We start from the raw sequence: 19,951 nt of genomic DNA, 5'->3' as shown, positions 1-19,951 counted from the left end.
ATGTTTGGATAAAAAACAGAAAATGCTGGAGAAGCAATTTTGTTACTGTTTTTGAATTTGATTTTGTATCAGATCTTCAGCATCCGAATGTCTTTGGTTTATTTTTTATATTCGTTTTGAATACTTTAAATTTAAAAGATCTTACATTAATATGTCTCAACTGGACCAATTCTGTTAGAATCATTTACATCAACAAACATACATCCTGGTTGACATGCTTTTGAAATTAGACCAAGTCTGAGTACTGACCTGATTTAACTTTTGTACCTATTCTGACTGACGTTAGGTTTCAAATATTAGAAGTTGCCCAAGTTAAAGTTTAAACTCTTGGCCAAACTTAGCAGCTCACAGGTCACTTACAAGTTCAGTGGCCCATTGTGAGCTTCTAATTTGTATTGCTAATAGCAACATGTCTTTTTGAAGTCACAGAAAATACTTACACAACGGATGATCTAATGACACTGGATCTTAGCAACAATTTTAGATCAGCCACTTTTCAATTACTTTCTGGAATCAATCAAGATCATGACAAAAAATGTTACTCAAGTTTACTTTCCAATTTAGAACTATATATCAAGCCTCCACCATGCTCTTTTCAATACTACAGGCTGCACTTCATAACAACTTATCACCAGGATTTTGTTTACATTTTGTAAAGAAAGTAGTTATATTCCTTTTTTTTCATTTTCCTAAAGCATTGCATTGCTTCTTATTCAGTGTTTTGAGATCAAACCAACATGGTGTTGTGCGACATCATCCAGAACTAGTAAACAAATAAAATATTGTGCAAAATTATTCATAACATTTAATATGCTACAAAAAGGATAATGATATTCGCTAAACTTTCTTCAGCTGTGATTACAATAATTTCAGGCACAATATGTTTCATCTGCCCTTGTTTTACTGTCAATCAATCTTCTTATTGTTTGTTATTCTTTACATGGACCTTCGAATCCCTATTCCTATGACAACTGTAACAGAAGCATAAATTGATTAACATAGATATTAAGAAATTGGTAATTTTATTCTAAAGTGCACCAAGAAATATCTACAGACAATGCTTTTGATTGAAAGTAATAAAGTCTGATAGGCGCATTTCATGACAATCATAAATCCAAGGTGACTACTGAGTAAAATGAAATAGAGCTTGCAACAATGTTAACAGACACTAGTATATTTCTTTTATATAAGACAAAGGAAATGTGGGTCTTTGCAATAGTGTGACTGAGATCTCAAATCTGTTAACTTGAGAAGCATATCCAGCTGAAACATAACAATAGCCATTTTGTTTACAATCAATACGTTTGCATAAAAAATTAAGTCAGTAGCAGTATTCTTGATCCGAGCACATATAACATATAGCTATCAACAGGTAATAAACCCATGTGGATTTAAATCATAACATTGTTTATGAGGGAAAGTTTACAACTTTGCTGCACCTGGCACATACAGGATATTTTTGTTCAAAACTGCAAAATAGTTCACATAGATTATAATCAATATATCCTTAGATTATTAGTTTCTACATTTCAATGTAAAGAATCCTTTAAACAATGCAGTTTAAAATTACAGTTGCAAACATCTCGAATTTTGTTCCATTTTCTTTGCTAATTGAACAAATATTCTATATCTCTTGCAGCTGATATTATTTTTAGGAATAGTATATTTGAATATCAGTTTTTGGCTATAAAAATTGTAAGTATTTATGTTTGAATACATCTCTAATAAGACTTAAACAAAACATTTGTTTCTTTACTACACAATGTTAATCGTACATCATAGTTAGAATTTTAGTTGTATAAAATGAATAAAATTAACATCTTTTGATCAAGGAGCCACATATTTAGGAAATCAATAAGTACTATTCTAACAGCTGAAGAAAGAAGCAATTAAATTGATTAAAGAAATATGCTCAGGGCTTTTTACTGAACTAAAGAAAATAACAAAAACATTTTGATGAGATTTAATACCACTCCATTCACAATTTCTTTGCTTCGTGTTGGAATGTAGAATTCTTTGGGTATGATGAGTCATCAAGTATGTTGTTCAATTGATCTTTTTTTTAAAAAGTGCAAGCCTAGACAGTAAATTTTGGCAGGTTATGAGAGGCCAATGACAGGCATCATGGCTGAGCTCAGTCCTACTCTCACACATTCCAGAAGGGGTCACCATTTAGCAATCATATGTGACATTTCAGGCTAGTTTTACCCCTCATCAGCTCAAAGACACTGAAGGTTCTTCCATTACCCCTTCAGTTATCCTGTGTGTGGCCACAGAACTTAACACAAACCAAGAACTGAATCTACATTCATGTTCTCTATGGTTATTAACACACCAAACCACGAACAGATCTATAAAGGCATAATATAGTAAACAACCTTCACAACTATATCCCCACATATATTATACATCTTGGATTTCCATCCTACATATAGGATGTTTTAATAAAATAATTCTATTTTGAATAATCATTATTAAAACACTTGGAGATAGTCAACTGAGAACATTGATATTATTATAAACCATATTCATAATTCTAAAGGTATAGTAAATATTACCTATTAACCTGTTTTATTTATGGCAAATGGATCAAGCTGCCATGTCATTCACATGACACATATTCTATATAAAAATATATTAGAAGTTAATGTTCAGCAATATCTATTGCTGAACAAAATGCAATCAAGTGCTATTTAGATTTTTCTGCTTATTTTTGAATGGACACGTCTCCCTTCCATATGTCTTTTGTATACATTAATTCATCACACAATTTATTAGCTCTTTGACAACAAGAGAACTATTTTATGCATGTGGATTAAAACTACAGCAGTTAATAATATTGACTTTGAATTTGTGATGTGAATATTATATTGATAAATGTGCTAACAATAAAAAGGTGTTTTTATCCCAAAGATCAAAGATGCATTTTCTTCTCAAAACCTTGCAAAGATCAATTGTGTATACCAAAATAAATTTTAAAACATTGAATGGAACCTATTTTAGCGACTGTAAAATATAAATTGAATATAGGTATTGCTTTTTAGCTCCACATTCACTTATTTAGCTCCATATTCCACTTCATACCGTCACAATTTCCCTGCATTTCAGAAAATCAGCAACAGCATCCATCTTTCTGGGAACTGAATCAAACATTTTACTTATTAATTTTGGCCAGAATGTATTGGTTATACCAGGCTTACGGTTTATAATAACATAATATATAAAATAAATTATTGCTGAAAGCAATATTTTAAAAGAATATTTGCAAGCCTTCTTAACATTCTATAAGAATTACTACAAAACCTTTGGGCAGTTGAGCTTCACGTGTTCAAATTGCGGAATACATACAGTGATCTGCCAGGTCACTTCAAAAATATTGTAGATCTTCTATAGGTTAGGGTCAGTTTGCAATACAGCTGACATCTGGTTGTTGAAAGCTATGTAGGCTGACAAGTTAATTATAGCTTCTCGCAAATGCAGAAGGTAGAGATCTCAAGTACATTCAAGGTCTTTATGAATGGAAGAATGATATTGAACAGAAAAGTTTGAAAGGATTGAAATCCCTAAGAAAGAAAGAAAGTCAGGGAGGACATGATTATCAGCACAAACGTACTACCTTTAAGTAGTGGTTGTTGGCTTTAATACAATTTTTGCCAGCAGTAAATTTGGTCTCTCCAAAATTCCTAGCTTTCTTTGCATCAGTGATAGTATAAGATGAAGCAATTTATGCTCATCGGACTACAGATCCTACATTACTAACACTCACTGTTGCCAGTCCACCAAACTGGAGTCCTTCCTTGCTGAGGTTAGGGCACCATCCAAACAAGTAGTTATGAAGCAATCTTTTATTGGACTGGCAGACAAAAGCCCAGTTTGTGTGAGATGGAGAAATAATGAGAAATTGGGTAATGAGGCAGATTAAAAATTCTGGTAACCATCCAGACCTCAGAATCTGCTGAAAGTCTCCTTTCCTCAAAATGTGAGTGAATGTTCAAATTCATGAAATATCACATAACTGTTGGCATGAACATTATTCACACTATTCCTTCATATTATTGACAAGAAATTCAATTTTGATTGAATATCTCTTGGCAGAGATAAAAGAGACAAAACACCCAGTGGGCATTGATGTGTTTCAATTCCAAATCACTTTTTTTTTCTTGAAACTTTAATAAGTTTGACTTTGGATTACTTTTTAAATAGGCTTCTAGGTGCATAGTTGATAATCTATGCTTTGAAAACCAATGTGCATGGTAATGAGGGGGATATTACAGAGTCGGTTTATTCATTTGGTTGGTCAAACACATTTTGCAAAATGTGTAACTGCAAAAACATAACATTTACATTATTTTTGAACTCTGTAGCAGCTACAACTGGAACATTATACAATTTCAATGTTTGATTAAATTTTTAAGAACACTGTGTCTAACCCCAAGTCACATTGTAGCACAGCGTACTATAATCCACTGATGTTGCAAGAGAGAGAATAGCTTTTGGAAGCGATAGCATATTGATATTTTTAGATTCCAGAATCCCTTTGCTGGAATTCTATGGGATATACAACAATTAGACACAACTTGAACCAAGCATTGAAATCTCACTTTGGTGAGGGCAGAACATATAGATCCTGTGACAACTATAATCAAGAATGTATGAAGGCTCTCTTGATGTTGTCATGGAATTGGAAACCTCCTTGGTGTGTTGGCATCGGGGGATAAGCAGCATGAAGATGTGCAAGTTTTTCAAGGAACATCCCTCAAATTCCGATTGAATGCAATAATCAAGTCACAGGACTCTTTCACTTTGAGGTTTCCTTCAGTCTGTGATGACACTCGCCTCCCTTTGGCGTAGTCTTTCTTTCTGTTTTGTAAGAGAAAAAGGAAAGCTCACTGTCATTTCCAAACCTTGGACTACAATTCGCTGTCAATTGCAAAATCCACATTAATTAACTAGTTTGTTCACTCGGATTTGAGTAAAGTTACATTTAAAATTCAAGATTTGAAATTGCCTCTCAACTCCAAACGAGATTTCTGTCCAAAAATAACTAATTTTCAGTTTTGTACTCTTTATTCTATGACTTGCCTTTTACATCTTAGTCCTATATTAAGATCATGGAAGGAACACCCAGCATTGTGATCCCTTTGAGGCAGTAAACATAACAGATTTAGAAGCTGGGGTTGTGACTTTTTTGTCTTCCTATTACTCACTCATAGCTAACACAAATTAAGATGGTTGAACTTGCTTTAGGCCAATCATCTCAGCCCCAGAATGGTGCTGCAGAAATTCATCAGGGCAATGTCCTAGGCCCAACCATCTCCAGCTGCTTCATCAATAAGCTTGTTTCCAGTAAGAAAGATCAGCATAGAGATGTTTGTTGGCGACTGCAGTGTTCAGCACCATATGCAGGTCATAAAGCACATTACCATACAGATGTTACCATACATACCATAAGGCCCAGACACCACTCATGTTCAGGCTAGTAGGTGGGAACATTCACATAAAAGAAGTGCCATCTACAAGAGAGAAAATCTAACCATCTATTGACATTCAATGAATGATCACCACTGAATATCACACCATAATTATATTGCATACTACCATTGACCCTTTTTATTCCTAATGAAGGGCTTTTGCCCGAAACGTCGATTTTGCCTGTCCTCGGATGCTGCCTGAATTGCTGTGCTCTTCCAGCACCACTGATCCAGAAGAAGGTTTCCAGCATCTGCAGTCATTGTTTTTACCTCTAAAGGTTAAATAGACTAGTCACATAACCATCATGAATATAAGAGCAAGTCAAGCCTGGGAATTTTGCAATAACTCATCTTTCAACTTCGCAGACCCCATCCATTTTCTACAAGGCACAAGTCAGGAGTTGACGGAGTCATCTCCACTTGTCAGGCAGTTGTAACAATAGTCAACAAACTAGACAACAATCAAGAGAAAGAAGCCCTGTGTACCCCACAGAAAAGAAATTGCTCCATCACCAGAGCACTGCAACTACCATATGTATAATATCCAAGATGCACTGTAGCAACTCACTAAGGCTCCTTCGGCAGCTCCTTGCAAACACATAATGTCTGCCATCTAGAAGGACAAGGACACTAGATGCTTGGGAACAGCACTCCTTTAAGTCACACAAAATCCTGACTTGGAGCTATTTCACTGTTCGTGTGCTGTTGCTGGGTTAAAATCCTGAAACTCCCCTACTAACAGTAATGTAGATGTATCTTAACTAAATGGACTGCAACAGTTCAAGAAGCTGTCTCACCACTACTTCTTCAAGTGCAATTAGAAATGGGAAATAAATGCTACTACTATGCTACTACATTTGCTGGGTTTGTTTTGTTGGTGGGTGGTTTCTGGGATTTTGGTTGTGGAACAGCTCTTGTAGTTTTCGCACAAGGCCCCTAAATGGTAGTGAGGTGGACTTTGCAGGGTTGACAGGGCCGGGTGTGTCATTTTTGTTTGTGATGCCTACATAAGTCCGAGATGGTCCATTCTGTATTATTCTGTTCTGATGTTTTTGTTGCAGTTTGTTACAATTGAGCAGCTTGCTGACCATTTGCTGTGTTTTTTGCAGTTAAAATATATCAGACTAGGAAAGGAGAGTAGATTTGAAATAACCGTACAGAGGCCGGTATCCTGTCACCAACTCACCCTTTATCAATACCCAGCAAACTAGCTGTGGCCAGCCAGCTCGAAGTCAGTCCTCAGAACTGAGGAGATTCTAATCCCCTTTTTTTATATATTGCGGAGATTCTAAATCTGGTTACACTGTTGTTCCTTTGTAAACCCCACACCACCACCAAACAGCGGTAGTGCTTATTTTCCCCTGTCTAAAACGGTCAGCTAGGGCTTTCCTGATTGGCTGGGGTTAACAACTCCAATCAAGGGGCTCGTAGTCAACAAGGACCAATCACTGGTTCCAATCACTACGTCTCTCCCTCCACTCCCAAGTCTGGGGATGTAGGCCTGGTCTTCCTCTTGGAGCTATTCCTATGACGTTTTCGCCCCAGGTCCGGATCCTGACACAGACAGTGTGTACTGGAATGCATCACATCTCTTGCATCCAGAGTATCTGGGGAGGGTTCCCTGCCCTTCTCCTGGCAGTAACAATGTCAAGACTGCATCCATCTTGGACTCGGAGGTTTCCTCGGCACTTAGAGGGAGGGGGAGAACCTATGGTTTCTGCCAGGCCTCCTGGCTGTTCTGAGGACCAGGTATGTTTTGCTCCTGCCCAGTTTCTGAAGTAACAGCTTTCAGGTGATCCACATGTTTGTTCAGGACCGCCTCACCGACCTGAACTTTGTAAGTGACTGGCCCTGACCTCGCATCAACCTCCTCTTGTTACCCACACAGGGCCATTTCCATGGTTCCAGCACCAAACTTCATTCCCTGAATTAAACTGTCTCTCTCACTTCGAGGAGTCATGTGACTGGCATTGGTGTTACTGCTGTCACTTCAACCTCCTCCTGCCGGGTCTGGGAATATCAGGTTTAACCTGATACAGAGCTATTTCCCTATCAGCAACTCTGCTGGAACTATCCCTTTTGTTGTGTGCAGGGTGGTCCTTTAATCAACCATAGGACAGTTTGGCATTAAGTGACTCTGTAGGCTGCTTCTTTAAGCCTACATTCAACGTTTGGACCGATCTTTCTGCTAGAACTATTGGACAATGGATGATATGGAGCTGTCCTTATGTGCTGAATGCCATTCAAGTTTAGGTAGTACTTGCATTCCCTGCTGGTTAACGACGTCCTATTGTCTGTGACCAAAATTTCTGGGAGCCCGTGTATTGCGAACAATGTTTGCAGTTTCTCAATCATCATCCCTTGGTTTGCCAAATAAGCTTTATGCACATCTAACCGCTCTGAATGGGCGTCCACAATGACCAGGAACATTGAGCCCATGAGAGGACCTTTATAATCAAAATGCAACCGAGTCCAGAGTTTTCCCGGCCATTCCCACGATTGTGGCAACTTTTGTCCTTGTTAGCACTCTGGGCACTACCCCACCAATGCAGCTATGTTGACATCCAACCTTGCCCATCAGACATAGCTTCTTGCCAGCATCTTCATTTTGGAAACCCCTGGATGACCCTGGTGGAGTTCAGCCAGTATCTGGCGGTGACCTTTATTCGGGACAATCACCCTCGCTGCCCACAGTAATATGTCATCCTCTATAGTGATCTGGTCTCACTGTGTCCAGAAGGTTTCAATCCTTGTTGCAATGGCCATTCTGTCTCTCCCATTACCACCAGCTCTTTTAGCTTTTCTAGGACAGAATCTTTTTGTGTCCACAGTTGGGATATTATCAACAGTGACAGGAAGGGTGTCCAGGAAGTTTAAAACAAAAATGGACTCTTTCAGGTGAGGTACCACCGATGGAGTATATGCCAGTGGGAGGAGGCTCAAGGTATCCACATTAGCCACTTGGCTTCCTGGACGGTGTTCTAACTTGTACTGGTGCACACTGAGAATAAGGACTTACTGCTGAATCCACCGTCTTGTCTTCCTTCAGTAGCCCTCCCACTGGTTTGTGATCTGTTACTATGACAAATTCCTGTCCATAAAGGAACTGGTGGAACTTCCTCACACCAAAGATGACCGCCAAACCTTCCTTCTCTATCTGGGCATATATCTGTTCGGCATCAGCCAAAGTCCGGGAAACTACATTATTGGGGCTCCTCTGCATTGGGCCACCAGTGAGCTCTACCTCTCACTTCAGATCGTAGTGAATCAACATCTTCGATGATGATAGCTGCTGTTTCACTTCCCTAAAGGTACTTGTTGGCTTTGCGACCATTTCCAAAGCTGACCCTTTCTCAATAGCAGGTGTAAAGGTGCCAAGATGGAGGCCAGGTTACGTATGAATTTTCCAACATAATTCAGTAACCCAAGGAAATACCTAAGCTCCAGTACAGACTTGGGAGGCAGGGGGTCCTTTGATCTTTATTTTCCAATGGGTATAACACGGTTTTGTCGAGTCTGCAACCCAAGTAGATCACTTGGGGCAGCCGGAACACACATTTTTCCCTTCTAAGGCATGTGCCCACCTGCGAGAAACATTTAAGCACTATGTCCAGTGACTCTGGGAAATTTAAGCCCCTTATAACTGAAAATGCTGTGGGTCACAAGCAGTTAGAAGGATTACTCATTGCCCCAATGTAATTTGCCCGGGGAAAAAAAAAGCAAAATCCAATAAATTAATCTTCCAAATTAAGGCATGATGTCAGAAATGCATATGCCCCCAACTCCAAGATGACTGTTGCCAGCGAATGTTCTTCAGGCACGTACTGTTTTCTCCCGTCACCATTAAAATAAAGCACAGAGGCTGGTATCCTGTCACCAAGTCACCCTTTATTTACTTGTACACTGTTCACCGGCAGGGACCAGCCAGCTCAGAGTCAGTCGCCGGGACTGAGGAGATTCTAAAGCTCCTGGCTTTGTGTATTTATTAAATTTTTTGTTGTTTTATTAATCAGCTAGGGCTCCCTGACTGGCCAGAGTTAACAACCCCAGTCAAACAATCGCATTGTCAACGAGGTCATCCTGGTTCCAATCACTACAATATTTATTCCCTGAAAAGCATAAGGTAACATAATGGCTTTTTATGATGACAGTTTCAATGTAACATTTCTGAGACTAGCTTTTAATACCAGGTTTTGAAATTAAAATCTGAATTAATTTTAAATTCCATTGACTGCCACGGTGAGACTTTAACCTGCATTTCGAGAGTATAGTATGGATCCCTGGAGCAGCCTGATTTTCTGACAGGGACCTGGAGATCCTGGTGGATGGAATGCTGGAGAGGCAGGTCAGCCTTTTCCCTCAGGACCACCAGAAGAAACCACAGCACACAACCTGCCAGTCTGATCTGAGGACCCAGATCATTGCAGTGTCCTCAGGCTGGACAAATACCCAGCAGGGCAGGAAAAAAAGCTAAAGACTCAGTGTACTCCACAATGGTAAGTGCCACCATTTTCTCACTTTTAAGTTACAACTAACTCTATCTTTGCTAGGAGACCCACCTCCCACCAAGGCTCATGGTCCTTCACTCTCTTTATTAAATTCAACATCTTCCTTTAATTGAGCTCGCCCAGCCCAATAATACAAACCCTGAACTCGCTTTGTGCTGCCAAATCGCACTCTCAGGATGCCTCACCACCTTTCTCTCACCTGTACTAAGGGCTGTGCCCAGCCATTTCCCTCTCATTTAACCTCTCCCTTTGTTTCATTCCAGGGGAAAACAGGATGGCGAGAACCAAGAAGGGTGTTGGGTGCCTGAGTTTGGTCTCATTACCCAGTATGAGGACCGAGTCCTTGTGTTAGTGGGAGAGGACTGAGACTGTTCATGCAATGATCCTGAGACCTCTGTGTCCTGCACATCATGTCCGATTCATTGTCAAGTGCTGACTCTCCCATCACCAGCAGTGGCAGTGTAATATGAACGTGACTGAATTTCTAAGCCTATTTTGCAACCCACTCCCTCTTATCTCCTGTGGGAATCAGCAGCATTTGCACGGTTTCTGCTATGGAGAGAGCAGCCCCTCAGAACATCCCTTCTCCTCCAGCTCTGAGGAAGAAGTCACTGATCCCCTAGAGGAAGGACTGGCAAGGCAGTCTCCAGCACTCTCCACCAGATCAGACATTGACACCTTAGGACATTAATCAGCTGGATTAGATATGGCAGTACATGGTGGTCAGCACATCACAGCATGTGGGCATCTGGCTGCCTCAGAGATCAGGTTGGCAGCTGCCACAGAGATCCAGGTTCTGTGTACTCAGTATTGAAGAAGGGTTACACCAGAAACATTGACTTCTGCACCTCTTGATGCTGCCTGACTTGGTCTGTTCTTCCAGTCTCTTGCTTGTCTACTTTGGGTTCCAGCATGTGCAGCTTTTTTGTCTCCCCCCACTCGATATAGGGGCAGATATGTGCACTGATTCTATTGCTGCAGCCATTCCCGGCACAGAGGTGGATGGAAGACCTCACCCCAGTTGCCTGGTTAACACAAGGAGACAATATGACACACCCGGGAGGAGGAATCACATGCAAGTACCTAGTTGTCTCCAGAAGTGTCCTGAGAGAAGTTTTCAACCTGTCCAGCTCCATTCTGCCTGCAATCCCTCACCCTGTGGGAGTTTACGCTGAGGAAGGTAAGCCTGTACACTACCAGCATGTCTAGGTACAAATGTTCATGGGGTCACCGAACCAAAACTACAAGGCCAACATACCAATTCCATCCACCCCAACTGCAGATCCTGGGACTGTACCTAGATGTCTGAGAGCAAATAGATGCCATGGGTGAAACTTCATTGGAAAAACATTATAATGTTTGCTTTTCATCACTAGCTCTGTAAGTGACTGTCATTTTAGTTACAACTACAAGAATGAAGCGAGAGGGGTTGGCCATTCTTAGTGCCACACAATGTTCCCACCCTATCTTAACATTAGCTATCCTTTCTATAGCACCTACACTAACCTGAAACTTTATCAGACACGTATGATGAAATTTCAGATGTCATGAAGGCTCCTGTCAGTTTTAACCTTAACTTCTATTAAACAACAGGACAAACATAAAAAGGATCAAAGTAATAGGCTTCACTTGTAGTTGGGATTACACAGGGAATGCTAACATCCTGCTCCAATCAATGAGATGATTTGATTTGATTTAAGTCCTAGGGAGCGTTGCTAAATAAAAAGATCTTGGAGTGCAGGTTCATAGTTCCTTGCAAGTGGAGTCCCAGGTAGACAGGAGAGTGAAGAAGGCATTTGCTACGCTTGCCTTTATTGTTCAGTGCATTGAGTATAGGAATTGGGAGGTCATATTGCAGCTGTACAGGGCATTGGTTAGGCCAATTTTGGAACACTGTGTGCAATTCTGGTCTCCCTGCTATCGGAAGGATGTTGGGAAACTTGAAAGGGTTCAGAAAGGATTTACAAGGATATTGCCAGAATTGGAGGGTTTGAGCTGAAAAAGTTTGAGAGGGAAAAGCTGAAAAAATTGGAACTATTTTCCCTGGAGCATCTGAGGCTGAGGGGTGACTTTATAGAGATTTACAAAATCATGAGAGGCAATGATAGGTTGAATAGCCAAGGTCTTCCCCAGGGTAGGGGTGTCCAAAACTAGAGGGCATAGGATTAAGATGAGAGGAGAAAGATTGAAAATGGACCTTAGGCCCAACTTTTTCATACAGAATGGGATGCGTGTATGGAATGAACTGCCAAGGGAAGTGGTGGAGGCTGGTACAATTACAACGTTCAAAAGGCATCTGGATGGCTATATGAATAGGAAGGGTTTAGAGGGATATGGGCCAAATGTTGGCAAGTGGGACTAGATTTATTTAGGATATCTGATCAGCATGGACGAGTTGGACTGAAGGGTTTGTTTCCATTCTGTACAGCTCTATGACTCTCTGATTCTATTACTGTCATATGTACTGACATACAGTGAAAAATGTTGTCTTCCATGCTTTTACAGGCAGATCCTACTATACAAGTGCACCTGTAACAGAACAGAGTGCAGGATACAATGTAATCAGTCGAGAAGGTGCAGAGAGAAATTAACATTAACAGATGGGTGTCTACCCTGTGTGCAAAATGGCATGGCAACAGCATTACAAAGAAAGGTGCTGCAAAGTAGAGTACATAAGTTCATAGCTATGTTTACAGTGGGTTGAAGATGTGCCATAATAATGGGTTGAGGCTGGTGCACATCTGATGGCAATTTTCTCAGGCAAAGGATGCAGGCAGCCGCTGCCCATGGAGTGTACCCTGAGTTGTTTGGGATCACTGACCACATGGAGGTTTGGAGGAGCAAGGGCTGGAGCTGCCAGGTGTTTGTTGTGAATTTAACACTGGGAATTGTCACTGTCTATTTTCTCTCGGCGGCGTGGGCAAATAGTAAACTATATGTATATGAGGTGAGGACAGGAAATAATGCGATATAAATGTTTGCAAAACATCTTTTCTTGTTGGGAAGATTTTTCCGTGTACTTTTCAGAGTATTGGTTTGGTTACTTTATGAGACAGTGTGGCACCAGGAGTTACTGAAAACTGTTTAATGGCAGCCTTCAGATTGTTACAGCTGTAGTTTGTTACAGACCTGACAGTGCAGTGAAACTAGAGAGATCCAGAAGCTTGAAAACAAGAAGCATCTGTCACATTTTCTCTCTGCGAGAGTGGAAAAAAAAACTCACATATAAATATCTAGGTGTTCCCAATCAGCTATTGAATCAAAGTTCAAGCACTATTCTGCAGCCAACATTGTATCATCATTTCTTCAATCGAAAGAACTGAGAGAAATAACCCTTCAGTCTTGTCTCTTGAACTACATCACTTATTTTTCTCTGCTATATTTTTCCAATTACAGCATTCGTGTCAAACCTTCTGCTTCTTTTTTGTCTCTCCTGTTTCTGAAGGAACAAATGAATGAATGTGTTTGGGATTTTAAAGGAACATAGCTTAAGTCAAATAGCAATAGATTAATCATCCTTTTTTTGTGATTTGTTAAAGAAAAGTTTGTTTATTTTCCTGTCAATGATGAAATCTGGTGTGAACTGTATTTGTCCTGAACAGCGGTTAAGACATTCAAATTGATTATCTTGCAGGAGAAAGTGAGGACTGTAAATGTTGGAGATCAGAGTCAAGAGTGTGTTGCTGGAAAAGTGCAGGAGGTCAGGCAGCATCCGAGGAACAGGAGAATCAATGTTTTGGACATAAGCCCTTCCTCAGGAAACTGATTATCTATCTTGGTAGTCGAATTGGATAGTTACACATTTGTGATGCTTTGTGTGATAGTGGAGCTAATTATTGGGGAATTCCTCCCAACTGAATCCTGAACATAAACCCTATGACCAGAGTACTTGGAAACAATTATATGTCAGTCAGGGTACCAAGTCAATTCCAACATATTTTACCCAATGGTTAAGTTTTAGACTGTGTGCTTTTGATAAAACCTTAATTGCACCATTAATCTCTAACTTGAATGTGGACATGAGGCATCCCCTTGCTTTCAGTGAGCACCTCAATCCAGCGAGCACAGAAAATGTGGACAGACATGGTTCCAGAATGCTTAACAAATGAAAATGTTCACTTTTAATAATACATCTCCCAACTCCTGCATCAATTTCACAACCAGATAGGTTGAAGTTAATCCATATATTGCATTCCTTAGAAAATAAGAAATTCTTTCTATAATTTCCAAGTTGCTTTTAACTCTTCTTATTTGTATACTCACTAGAGACTGATTATACAACTCCAAATCCTTTGTGGTACAGACTGTCCACATGTTCAAATGCTGGAGGATACATTTACTATCATTTAGTCACACAAAACAATTCAAAATTCCAAACTTTTAACAGTTTATCTTGATTATCTGAAAAGGGCTACAATTAACTAGAACATTCTGTAACCAAAGAAAATCAATGCCACGAAAGTTGTTTGTATTCCCAAGACAGTAATGAACAACACTTCAGAGTACAGAATACTTTACCATGTCTGGAATTTGTAGTAGATAATTCAAAGATATTGGATAAAATTGGATAATTCCATTACATCAAAAGATCAAAATAATTGCTTGCAACTGTCCAAGCAAAAAGTAAAGTATTAATTTGGTAACAACTGCATCTATCAGGACAATCCTGCAAACTTGCTTGCTTCAAGAAAATGGTTGAAAAGATTAGCATTTACAGTGTGCATTTCACAAGCTCAGAACATCTCAAAGTACTTTAGAGCCTGTGACATTTTACTTTGATTGTAGGCAGTGTTGTAATGTATTTTACAATGGCATGAATGTAGATTAAACTGTAGATACATCAATGTCTTCAACTGGGGCAACACTCAATCACATTGATAAAAAACCTCAATTTGTCTTGTAGCATGCAAAACTAAACTGGTGGTGTGCCACAAGGGTCAATGCTAGGGCTTCAACTATTTACACATATACTTAGATGACTTAAACAAAGAGATTGAGAGGGAAGTATTAATTTGGTCAACAATATAAGTAAGGTATGAATGTAACCTGTGAAGAGGAAACAGAGAACCGTCTTTTTCTCTATGCAGCCTTAGTGACTGAACAATAAAAGTGTCAGAGAAATAAATATAGGGGTTTGCGAAGTTTTTAACAGTAGAAAAAATAAAAATGCAGAATATTTTTTATAAGGAGTGGAACTTATAACTTCAGTGTTTGGAGGGATGTGAGGTATAATTGTACAAGGGGACATAAGTACAAGACTTAAGCACAAGTCTTGCTGTAATTGTGCAAGGCATTGGTGAGATAACAGCAGAAACACCATGCAGTTTTGGTTTCCATATACAGGGAAGGATGCACTTCAATTGGAGTATGACAGCGAGAATTCACTAGATTGGTTCCTGGGATGAATGGGTTGTCTTATTATGAGACGATGCAGAAATTTAGCCTATACTCAATGGAGTTTAGAAGAATGAGAGAAAAACATACAAGGTGTTGACAGGGCTGACAATGAGAGGGTGTTACCTTGGCTGGGGAATCTAAAACTTGGGGGTTACAGCTTCAGAATTACTTTGCATCAGTGTTCACTGAGGAGAGGAACATGATGAATGTTGAGATTAGAGATAGAAGTTTGATTAGTCTGGATCACATTGACATAAGTAGGGAAGATGTGTTGGGTAGGCTAGAGGTTATTAAGGTGGACAAATCCCCAGGACCAGATGGGATTTATCCCAGGTTGCTGAGGGGGGCGAAAGAGGAAATAGCTGGGGCCCTGACGGATATCTTTGTGGCATCCTTAAATACAGGTGAGGTACCGGAGAACTGGAAGGTTGCTCATGTTGGCCCCCTGTACAAGAAGGGTAGTAGGGATATTCCGGGTAACTACAGACAAGTGAGCCTGACGTCAGTGGTGGGAGAAGGTACTGAGGGATAGGATCTATTTATATTTAGAAAAGAATGGGCTTATCAGTGATAACCAACATGGGTTTGTGTGGGGGAGATCATGCCTTACCAACTTAATAGAGTTATTCGAGAAAGTGACCAAGTTGATAGATGAAGGAAAGGTTGATGTCGTATACATGGACTTTAGTAAGGCATTTGATAAGGTTCCCCATGGTAGACTAATGGAGAAAGTGAAGTCACATGGTGTGCAGGGTGTTCTAGCTAGGTGGATAAGGAACTGGTTGAGCAACAGGAGACAGAGAGTAATAGTTGAAGGGGGTTTCTCAAGATGGAGAAAGGTGACTAGTGGTGTTCCACAGGGGTCAGTGTTGGGGCCACTGTTGCTTGTAATATACATAACTGATCTGGGATAGGGTACTGTTGGTATGATCAGCAAGTTTGCAGATGACACGAAGATTGGTGGAGGAGCAGAAAGCATAAGGGACTGTCAGAGAATACAGGAAGATATAGATAGAGTGGAGAGTTGGGCGGAAAAGTGGCAGATGGTTTTCAATCCAGACAAATGTGAGGTGATGCATTTAGGCAAGACTAATTCTAGAGTGAACTATACAATGAACGGAAGAGCCTTAGGAAAAGTTGATGGGCAGAGAGATCTGGGAGTGCAGGTCCATTGTACCTGAAGGTTGCTGCACAGGTGGATAGAGTGGTCAAGAAGGCATATAGTATGCTTATCTTCATTGGACGGGGTATTGTACAAGACATTGGTTCAGCTGCAGTTCTGGTCACCACATTACCAAAAGGATGTTGGATGCTTTGGAGAGGGTGCAGAGAAGGTTTACGAGGATGTTGCCTGGCATGGAAGGTACTAGCTATGAAGAGAGGTTGAGTAGGTTAGGTTTATTTTCATTAGAAAAAAGGAGATTGAGGGGAGACCTGATTGAGGTTTACAAAATCATGAAGGGTATAGACAGGGTGGATAGAGACAAGCTTTTTCCCAGGGTGAAGGACTCAATAATGAGAGGTCACGCTTTCAAGGTGAGAGGTAGAAGGTTTAAGGGGGATACATGCGGCAAGTACTTCACACAGAGGATGGTGGGTGTTTGGAATGCCTTGCCGGCAGAGGTAGTGGAGGCAGGCACAGTAGATTCATTTAAGATGCATCTGGACAGGTGCATGAGTAGGTGTGGAGCAGAGGGATACAGATGCTTAGGAATTGACCGACAGGTTTAGACAGTACATTTGGATCAGCTCAGGCTTGGAGGGCCAAAGGGCCTGTTCCTGGGCTGTAAATTTTCTTTATTCTTTGTTCTTTAATAAGAGGCTGATCTAGTAGAATTGAGGTGAGGAGGCATTTTTCAGTCAGAAGGTTGTAAATCTTTGGACTTCTCTAACACAGAAGACTGTGGATGTTCCATCACTCACTGAATATATTTAGCTCTGCGATAGACAAAGTTTTGGCTTCTGAGGAAATTCAAGGGTACGTGTTGTAAGTGGGCAGCTGGATGTGAGGCCAATGATCAACCATAATTTTACCGAATGGCGAAACAGGCTTGAAGGAGTCCACAGTCTAGCCCTGCTCTGATTTCTTAGATTGTTAGAAACTGTCATCCAGCAATTGTTTCAACATTTACCCTGGTAAAACATTTGTATTACTGAAAATCTCCATTAGAACTTATTTCCGTTCCAATTTAAAAGCCTCATACTTTTCTGCAGATTTAAACTTTCATGCCTGGTTTCCTCCTCTGGAATCCTTCCCTTTGGCACCATGGCTCAGTGGTTAGCACCACTGCCTCACAGCACCAGTGACCTGGGTTTGACTCCACCTTTGGGCAATTGTCTGTGTGGAGTTTGCACATTGTCCCAGTGACTGTATGGGTTTCCTCTGCGTGCTCCAGTTTCCTCCCACAGTCCAAAGTGCAGGTTAGGTAGATTGGTCAGGGTAAAGTGTCCAGAGCAAGTTAGGTGGATTAGCCATGGGAAATGCAGAGTTATGGGGTTAGCTGTGGGAAATGCAGGGTTATAGGGTTAGCCATGGGAAATGCAGGGTTATAAGTTTAGAGTAGAGCGGTCTGTTTGTACTCCTTCCACATTGTCGGGATTCTACGATCTATAAGTCTGAATATCTTTTCCACAGGAAATGCTAAGAATGAATATGTTTTATAATATAAATTCAACTCAATTCTTTGCCATAAATGTCTTGTTTATATAATGCTTACATAAAAATGAGTAGGATAATGTAATTTGTTTTAGATGCATTTAGATTTTAGCAGTGTACTTGAATGCTAAATCAGCATCAAGGAGTTTTAGGGACACTGACATAGATTACCAGTAATGACAATCTTACCAGGCTGTTAGGATTTGTTTTCTTTGTTTCAACTTTCTTTTCTGAAGTTATCTTCTTCACAGATTGCTGAGCCTCCTTCAACCTGAAATAAGGTCAGAAGAAACTAATCATTTATTTCAAGTTATTGTCTATATTTTCATCAGCTATGGTGGAATGATTCATTCCACTGTTTAAAGTCCCATTGCAAATGCAAACACAATGCTTGTGATTATGATTTTGCTGCAAATAATGAACACTTATCTCCAATGTGAAAGAAAGTTTTTTTCAAATGCATTCAGACATGTAATTAAAGGAAATCAGAATTACTTTCAGAATCTCAAACAGCCCTCATAAATGATAAATGCAAAGCTCAACTTTTCATAAGCCACGTTTTTCAACTAAACTTCGGGAAATTTGGAATTAGTAAACAAATATCACATTGGGAGAGAAGATACCTTGATACTTCACCACACATTGTTTCTTGCATTCTCCTCATTCTCTGACATATTCTTGTGCAGTTTTATCATTTTACAACTGATTCAGAATATGTGGCACCCACGAGGATTAAGGCATTACATGCAGAATAGTTACACTCTTAGGCACAAAGTATATGATAGACTATCTAATCCAGCTGTCTGCAATACTCTTAGTGCAATAATATAATAAAGACCCTTGGAATGTTTCACTACAATTGCTGTGTTCTGTTGAACATAACCATCTTTGGCAGCCAAGACTCAGCACAATTTCAATGAATTCAAACCTTCACTCATTTGACACTTCAGAATTAGAAAGGCACTTTGCCAGCAGCAGGATCATATCAGATTGACTAACTGATAACGGAGTCAATTTGGCCAAACTTCTTTCTCATGAAATGGGAATGTTGGCTCTACTCACATTCTAGAAGATTAATTACAGATTACCAGGTCCCAGAATAAAAATGATTTTAAATATCAACAATGATTAAGCATCATTGCAAACTGTAACACATTCACAAAACTGAGTACACAAATAACAGAATGTATAAATTCCAACGACGCAATGCAAGCTGCATGCATGTTAATAACAGAATACATCTTAGTAGCCTCATCACTCATCAATCCACAAATAGTGGAAGATTAAAAGAAAAGTCATGACTGACAGTGACGCCGCTTAAAACTTTGAAATGTCTCCAGAAGATGATATAAGTAATTAAATTAACACAAACAATAATTCCAGTCCTCACTTCCCAATTTGTGAAATGAGTTACAAAGAACTTAGTCAAAGAAGTTTGGTTTAGAAAATTTGCAACAAGGACCTTGTCTCAAAAATGAAATTAGCAAAGCTATTGACTTTGACTCATATTCATGAGGGAATAACATGCACCCGAAAGATGCTCTTGAGATGAATCATTCTTATGGTTTTATTTGTAAAAAAACTTCGAAGAATGTTTATGAACTTCTTGAAGGCTCAAAGAGCACAACAGCGGCAGGTTCATCAGTATGACAACACCCAGATTCTGTAACTTACAAGACTAAATATTTTTATGGTCAAAATAAATTAAGCACAAAGTGGTCTAAATTGAGGTAAAGTTCAAAGGAAAAGGCCTGAATTTTCACTCGGTTTGGGAGCATAGAGTCAGAACATTTTTGCATATGCAACTCAGGAGAAAGCAGCCTGGAAGTTGGGGTTTTCATTCCAGTGTAGCAGGTTTCAGCCCTCATTCATGCAACGCATGCCACCTCTCATAACCTGTACCAGGCTAACACATCGCT

At 39.8% G+C, this 19,951-nt stretch overlaps 1 protein-coding gene across 5 annotated transcripts in view; it reads right to left on the bottom strand.

Annotated features, from left to right (window-relative positions):
* Positions 1-4,319: 4,319 nt before the first annotated feature.
* The window catches only part of fmn1 (formin 1), a 367,109-nt gene continuing 351,477 nt past the window's right edge, over positions 4,320-19,951 (bottom strand). For all 5 annotated transcript variants that reach the window (XM_043697987.1, XM_043697990.1, XM_043697988.1 and 2 more), the window contains 2 exons: positions 18,222-18,303; positions 4,320-4,860 (listed from right to left, as the gene is read on the bottom strand). In XM_043697987.1, coding sequence (XP_043553922.1) covers positions 4,816-4,860; positions 18,222-18,303 — 127 coding nt within the window. In that variant the 3' untranslated portion in view covers positions 4,320-4,815. The remainder of the gene's footprint in view (positions 4,861-18,221; positions 18,304-19,951) is intronic.

The sequence above is a fragment of the Chiloscyllium plagiosum genome, chromosome 10 (assembly GCF_004010195.1).
Source record: "Chiloscyllium plagiosum isolate BGI_BamShark_2017 chromosome 10, ASM401019v2, whole genome shotgun sequence".
Classification (NCBI taxonomy): Eukaryota; Metazoa; Chordata; class Chondrichthyes; order Orectolobiformes; family Hemiscylliidae; genus Chiloscyllium; species Chiloscyllium plagiosum.
The sequence above is the reverse complement of the archived record's forward strand: the minus strand, read 5'-3'. Positions and strand labels throughout refer to the sequence as shown.